General features: G+C 34.0%; 1 protein-coding gene across 3 annotated transcripts in view; it reads right to left on the reverse strand.

Moving 5' to 3' along the window:
- dmpd (F-box protein dmpd) overlaps window positions 1-8145 on the reverse strand; it is a 29669-nt gene that overhangs the window by 3857 nt on the left and 17667 nt on the right. For 2 of the 3 annotated variants that reach the window (XM_067048660.1, XM_067048659.1), the window contains exons 6-7: window positions 6167-6341; window positions 841-997 (exon numbers count right to left, since the gene is read on the reverse strand). In XM_067048660.1, coding sequence (XP_066904761.1) covers window positions 841-997; window positions 6167-6341 — 332 coding nt within the window. The remainder of the gene's footprint in view (window positions 1-840; window positions 998-6166; window positions 6342-8145) is intronic. The other variant, XM_067048661.1, reaches the window with a different exon arrangement.

Genomic DNA, 8145 nt, shown 5'->3' on the forward strand with positions numbered 1-8145 from the left:
TAATTCTTTCATTACTTTATTTTTAATTCTTTCATTACCTTATTTTTAATAATTTACATTTACTTGCTTGATTTTCATATTTATTTTATTAATTGTTCTTTCCTCTTACTTAATTTTAATATTACTCTTCTCACACAGCCTTTATCTTCTTATAACTCTTTAACTATTCATGCCTGTTAACACTATTTATGTATCCATAATTTTAGTTATTTTCTAATCATTCTGTATATTCTTTTATTTATCAGTTGTTATCTTGTTTTTTGTTCTTAGCCCTATTGAAGGCTAGAAATTCTGGCCAAAACAATGACAATAATAACTAATTTTTTTCTTGATTGTGTTTTTCATGACCACCATCCCCAACTATCTTCAACTCATATATATTGTCCATGGACGACTATCTTCTCATCATTATACAATTTTAGTTTCATACCACTTCTCATATTTAAGTCATACTGTACAGACAGACCATTTCGTAAGGCTTGATTATTAGGACTCAGGGGACCCCAAAACATATATTTCTGTCAAAAACTCGAGTCTAAAATTTTCCACCATTGTAATACTTCCCATCACCATATATTCTATGAATAAATAACTGAAATTAATAAAATTCCACAAAGAGAGATGGTGAAGAACAGAGGAAATCTCCTAAATTATTAAATAATGTTTAATGATACAAGTAGAAATTGATTTAAATGAATGAAAACATAAGTTTTCATTAATTTAGATCAATTAAAATTTAAAAATCAAGTTACCTTTAAAATACTATTAACACATAAAAATTATAAGAAAATATGTTCATTGCCAAAAAGCTTGTGAAAACACAACATGCAATGGGCATACCTGAAGAAGCGTGCTAAACTTCCTCGAAGTTTCATCACTCTTCTTATCATAATCATCAAGTCGTGAAGCGTACTCATGGAACTGTTTCTGCTGATCAGCAATCTTAGCTTTACACGATCGCAGTTCACGTTTCATGAGAATCAGCTGAGAGTTGTACCTATAAATAAATAAACAAATATTATCTTTAACGATAGTTTAAATAAACAATTTTACAACATGATTTATTTTTTTTAATTACAGATATAATTATCCGTTGACAAAATCTAGTAGGCATAAAGTACAATAGAGATAGGCCTCTCCAGGATTGGGATAATGAATACATTCATATATCACCACTTCCTGTATATTGAATCCTTATTCCACTTCTACATTCTTAATAGTTCAATCAATATTTGTTGATTATATCCCATTTTATATCCTTATGATTATATCCTATTATATTACTTTTTATCATGGCTAATAGTCGACCATTTTCATTCTATAAAAAAAAATCTATTTAGTCTCAACACTTTTTTACTATCTTAACAGTCCAACATTTCAGTCTGCTGTTAGCTTATATAATAATTTGATAGACTATTATTATTCTTTAATTTATAAATTATTAGCTTATATAAATGATTTTTACTTCACCTTTTAGTTCACCATTATTGTAAAACGACTACCATGATTGTTAAATTATGTACTTTACAGGCTAGCTCTATTTGTAAGGGAGTTGCCCCATAAACAAATAAATAAATTATTATTATTATAGGATTCGATATTGAAAATACTAAAAATGGTTTAGTGGAGTTCGTAATCTTGTAAACTAAAAGTCTCAAATATAGATTAAGTAAAATTAATAATTTAACACCAATGTTGACATGACAACAATATCAGATTGACAGGTGGCCGCATCAGTTTAACGCTGATTTCGCATCATAAGAGACATTTTATTTATGAGTTTTCTGTTATTCTTTATTATTTCCTACCACTTCCCATGTTAGAGATTATTTTTTATAAACTCTTTGGCTACCCAATGATAAGTTACATTCAGAGTGTGTGTATTATTAATCTTAATACTGAGCTCTTCCTGTCAACAATACCTAAATGAATATATAGAGGATAAAGAAACAAATAAAGTAGTCTTTCTATCACAACCGTGAGTGCTTTTTCTTGTCCCCTATTTCATTTTTTGTGAGTTTTGAAGCCACTAAAACTTAACTAATATACACATCTATTTTACAACTATTAATTCTGGAAATGTGTTAACATGGAAAACATATTTTTCTCCTATCTCCATAAGTTAAATAACAAAACCTTTCATAGTTTATGTTCAACCATTTTGTATTATTAGTTAAAATGTTAAATGATTAATTACTTCAAATAAATAAAATTAAAAATACGAGGGCTGTCCAGAAAGTAACAAATGTTTAAAAATAAACAATTTGCAAACTGAAAAAACTCTTAAGTTTATTATATACATTTGAAAGGTACACTCTTAAGCTATTTTTCTACATAATCGCCATTCAAATTGAGACATTTATCATGCCGTGGCACAAGTTTTTCAATACCCTCTCTGCCGGAAATCTCGCCACTTGTGATGTGAGGTCTGTGATTCAGTTTTTGTTGGCTCGAAACAACAAGCCAATTGAAATTTATCGTCAGCTTTAAGGTGTTTATAGGCGAGGGATAATGAATGAAAGCCGAGTGAGGCAATGGTGTATTGATTTTAAAAATAGTCGTACCATTCTTCACGATAAGGACCGCAGTGCTGGACCTGGTCAAGTGACTGATGACTTTGTAATGCAAATCAATGACAAAATTCGTGAAAACCGTCATTTCACAATTACAGAACTGTCAGAACATTTTCCCCAAATTTCACGGAGTTTGGTGGATCAAATTGTGGTGGGGAAGCTTGGTTACCACAAATTTTGTGCTCAGTGGGTTCCGAAAATCTTAACGGAAGACCATAAGAAATAGTCTCTATTTCCAGCCAGTCTTGGCTGCAGCACTAACCTTTCTCCAAGAATACAGCACAGATGGTAATGCAGTTCTGGATCGTACCATAGCCGGGGATGAGACTTAGGTGAAGCAAGTCAACTGTCAAGCATGAAGCTGTGTGCCGCAGGCAGCAGATTTCTACCGACAGGGTATTGAAAAACTTGAGCCACGTTATGATAAATGTCTAAATTTGAATGGCGATTATGCGGAAAATAGCTTAAGAGTGTACTTTTCAAATGTATATAATAAACTTTGAATTTTCCAATTTGTGAATTGTTTATTTCAAAACGTCTATTACTTTCTGGACAGCCCTAATACTTAAAAGGAAACTATTTTGAATATAATTTAATATTTCAATGACCATTTCAATGAGGACAGCACCTATCTGATATTAAAGACTACTTTATTTTATATTGAATTATTTAGTTTAATCAAAATTGTTTGAGTTGAATTAGAATTTGAAGTTTATAGTGAATGTAACATAAATAATATAGACACTCTTAGCCATAATAACTCAGACAATATTGAACTAAGCTATGAATTCAATTCTAATGATAGTGATATATATCCTGTTTACCACGATACATATGGAGAATTAAAAGAGATATTAAGAGTGACTTTGGGTGACGACTTTTAATATTCATTAACGAATATTCTACGAAAAGCGCTTCCACAAGGAATTTGTATCCACTTTTATCACAGGTGATCTTTGCAACTTAGCAAGGGACGACTTGAGCTTTACCATGGCTATCGATTATCCATTTGTATTCAAGATCCCTCTTCAGGGACTCAGTTGTCTTGCAGGATGAGTACTCTGTGGTGATTGCATTATTAGTTAGTTCACTCAAAAAGTTTAAAAACATTTCATTTTTATTTATTAGATTGCCTTTCAAAAATGTATATTATTCCATCCTTGCTATCAATATGCGAGTCTTTTGCCATCTTTTCCTCAAGTGAAGTTATTTCTTTCCATTGAGATTTTGCTTAACTAAAAATATATTTTCCCATTATGAATATTTAACATCTGTAACAAGTTTATTAACTTCATAATCAGTTTGTCCTTTAGATGACAGTGAAGATTTCAAATCAATGTTTCTCGCTAAGTCATTCATTATAAACAAATATAATTTTTACTCATCTGAGTTTATTTTCAAATCATATGCTGCTTCTTAAAAGATCAAAAGTATTTTCTTTCATTCATAATCTATCTTAATACCCAATCACATCATCCTCCTAATATGGTTCAAATCTACAATTAACTCCTATTCTTCAGATCTAATTGACAGAAATAGTAGTAGTTTTTTCTTAATGAGTGCAAAACAATTTTTTATGAATCATTCTACAATTTTGATCCATCATAAAAGGATTGTATAGATTGTGAGGAAGTATAGATTTAGTTGACCTTACATCTAATGTAATTTAAGCAGAAGTTGGTTCCAGAGAGGTCAGAGAAGAAAGCACATAAGAAGGCCTGATGAAGGTCAACTCTGGTTGTAAGGAGAAAGGTTGGCTCACAATAAAAATAAGTTTCACTTATGAATCCTTTCTTCTTCGACTGCACTTCGGCACTCCCCCTTCCACCCCAACTTTCTTCCCATAAAAAGATAAATGCATAAAACTGATAAATCAATATTTTAAAAATATACACCTGTATTTTTTATTTATAACCTCAGATAGCACAGATCTGCTGTAGTGTTGCACACCGACACCAGAGCCTCCATCCAGCATATACGACTACCAGGCTATGATCTAGTAGGGGATTAGCCAACAGACAAAATACGAGGGGTCCTAGTAGCCATAGGCCATAGTATCAGCTGGAAGAAACTCCCTTCATCAGTTGTAGTGCAAGAGCCTCACATACATTATACTACCATACAGGTGCTCCTAAATAAGCTCACGGCCATCACAGGGCCATACAGAAAACCTATGTCCTCACTAGAGGAATTTTCCAAGCTCATAAACAAGTGTGCCAAATGTGTAAACCATTAGGTCATGGTTGATCAGAACATGTGGCACACTGTTTGCAACAATGATATAAGCACCCATAGTAGTTCACCCATATACCCACACCTTCCACCACAGGGTAAACCATCAATCTACTGCTCAAGAGGCAGCCTCCTCAGTTTGTTGACGGCATTGTGCTGGACTTCATTACATAGGACCTGTGCTTTACTTTTATGACCCCATTCCTGATCATTTCTGACATACTGGGAGGGGGGTTATCTAGAGGTAACCAACCTATACTAAACATGGTGAGGGTTATGTTTTCATTTAATGGGACCATCACAGAAATAAAAGTCGACCCCCCCAAGACCAGAATCAAACCTATTCAAGCCCCTATTCAATCATTCAACTCCCTCAACTACTAACAACCCCCTGTGTTTTTCCTGATCAATTGCAAAGAATTGGCTCCATGGAGTAAATAAAAGTATCAAGAAGCCGACTGGAAGCTTTACAAAAAACAGGTACATCACAAACTCTCTACAGTCTTGCCCCTCTGTACAAGTAAAGTGGATACCTTGGAGTATTCCACAGAGTATATAATTGTGACTACCAGACAAACTGTTGATGCAGCCATACTGAAGTTCAGGCTACTTCCGCCAGCTCTGCAGATTAGCAGGCAGTGTGGTGTATCTGGATGTTGCCCTTGAGACACTTGACACAAGCTCACCACTGCCATAAAACATAGATGATAAATGGTTAGGGCCAAGGCTAAAAGACTTAATCACCTTCTAACATACTCTAACCTTTCTCTCTGCCTCAAATTACTAATTTATAAAAGTATACTCGGATTGGTCCTCCTTCACAGAGCACCTATGCTGACTAACAAAGCTCCCACAACAGTGAAGAAACTCCAACTGTTCCAGAGTAGTATCCTGAGATGTTTTTGAAACATTCTTCTTTACAAAGACATAAACAGATCATATCCATTAGACACTTGGATGGACTGCTGACAGCAACAGAATTTATCTCATGGAGACAAATAAAATTCTTTGTTAACCTCCAACACAGCACTAACCCAATATCCCAGATATTAACAATAACAGGACACCCACAAAGGTGGTAAACACACAAAAACAGTATCATACTTGACTGAGGACTACTAACTAACTACTGACAAAACGACTGGTGACCTCCATCATCAGACAGCAGATACAAGAACATTTTTTCCAACTATATCAGTCATATTCATAGTCCTCCCTTAAAATGCATCAAATGCAGTAAAAGCAATTTATTTCATCAATTCTCACTGACTGCCCCCCCCCCAAATATCGAACCCTATCATCCCATGGAGCTTAGAATTAAAAAAAAAATTATATACTAATAAATGCAAAACTTTACTCACTTTTTCATTCCCTGCTTGATTTTTCGTATCCTCTTTCGAAGAACAACATTGGACTGAGGTGGCGGTGGTGATGGCTGATCACCTGTCCTTTCTTCACTTGGGCCAGCAGGCTCGTACTCAGCTTTTCCACTATGTGGAGGTGAATCTAACATCCAACTTTTATTATTAGATGAACCTAATAACAATTAAAATAAGCTGTACTAAGCAAAATATAATGCAAAACAAATATTTACAAAAAGAAATGCATTTTATTTTTTTTTTTTTAAATTAAGTAAATAATTACGGTTTGAAAAAATTTAATTAACAAATGAAATATTTAAATAAAGACCAGAAAATTGCAACTAACAACAAAGAGGAAATTATACTACAGTAGAATGTCAAATTTCCTAAGAGATTTTTTCACTTAGATAGATTTCTTAACTACTTATTTTTTCTGACATTTGATATGATATATTCTTGACAAACAAACTTAATTAATAACACAGATTTTTTTTTTATTCCTCATCCCTATTTACTATTTTCCTTTTCACTGTCAAGTCCGAAAACAATTTGAAGTTTCTATTGATTGCCAAACAATTAGACCAACACTAGAAACTAATGACTATTAAAACAAAAAGGTGCAACACAGGGTTATATCTATCCTACATTAGGTATTGTACTACACTACCAGAGGGAGTGACTCGATGGACAGTATCTTTGCTATTCAGCTAACTGCTCATGATATCGCGGGACTAGGGCAACTCTCACAAGGGTTTCTTTTGTAAACGTCATCATTTGAACTCCTTCAGCAAAAAAATGCATCTTGCAACTTCTAGTGTGGCAGGGTCTTTAAAAAAAAACCCACCTTTATATTAAAATATCTTTGTGGAATGGGTTTAAAAGCTTGGTATTATCTATAAAGCCACATTCAAAGTAAAGGTCCAGGAATTCAAATGATTATATAACACTTAATAACTTTACAGCAGAGTGAAAGGACTCTGAGTTACATAAGTTATTTGGAAAAAACAAATAATAGTTTATATAGCCAAGATTGTTAACCTTACGGATAACCATTGCCGTGTACGAGGCTTCGGGTGTTCTAAGCCAGACAAGGGTTCCCTGTACACATATTATATTTAATTTATTCATATATTTTTATTATGTATTTTATATATTTGTTTATGTATCTCTTATCGGTCCCTGATGGGAACTGACTGAAAAAGTATGCGATATATTTAACTCAAACATTAGATACCATAGACCCCCTCGCCATAGTATGCTAGATATGAATATCTATAATTAATCATTGGAGTTCTTCTCCAACGGTGACATGTTTACAATTTACTATGCTATTATTATGAGGTGGCATGCAAGGATTCTTAATTGTAAAGTAAAGTCTTTGTTGCATATTTTATATTTACAATCATATATACATTAGCAAGCTATGAGAGAGCATGGTAGATCTGTTTCCTTATCCTTTAATTGTTGTATTATGAATTGAGAAGTACCAGTTGGGATCTTTGTTATTTATACTGACTTGAAGTTATCAATTCTATAATTGCCATTCAAATTACAACGGGAAAGGTCTTACTTGTCTTGGTGCTTCAGTCGGCCCATATTCGCTTCGCTCTGCAGCCTGCCGGCGGGCCTCCGTCAACGCCTGCGATGTATGACTTCCTCCTCTGACGGGCTGATCTACGACTGCTTCTAAACTGTTCTCAACTTATCAGCTGATCCTCGAGTCCTCTTCAACTGTTGTCCTCCTGCTCTTCTCTTTTTCTCCCCTCTACTTCTAAATCCTTCCCACTCCGTTCTTCTCATTGGTCCTTTTATGCTCCCACTCTTTTACTTACCCTTCAGAGGGGGTGGGAAGGTCATTGGCCTTTCGGAGCTAGTCAGTCTCAGTGCCCAGGTGTGAGATAAGGGCTCTCTAATGTAATGTATATAATGTCTCAGTGCCTCTCTGATCACAGCTGGTATCCATGTATGTGTGTGTATAT

This window comes from Halyomorpha halys, unplaced genomic scaffold, assembly GCF_000696795.3.
Source record: "Halyomorpha halys isolate HHAL.00 unplaced genomic scaffold, Hhal_1.1 Scaffold20.1, whole genome shotgun sequence".
In the NCBI taxonomy this organism is placed as follows: domain Eukaryota; kingdom Metazoa; phylum Arthropoda; class Insecta; order Hemiptera; family Pentatomidae; genus Halyomorpha; species Halyomorpha halys.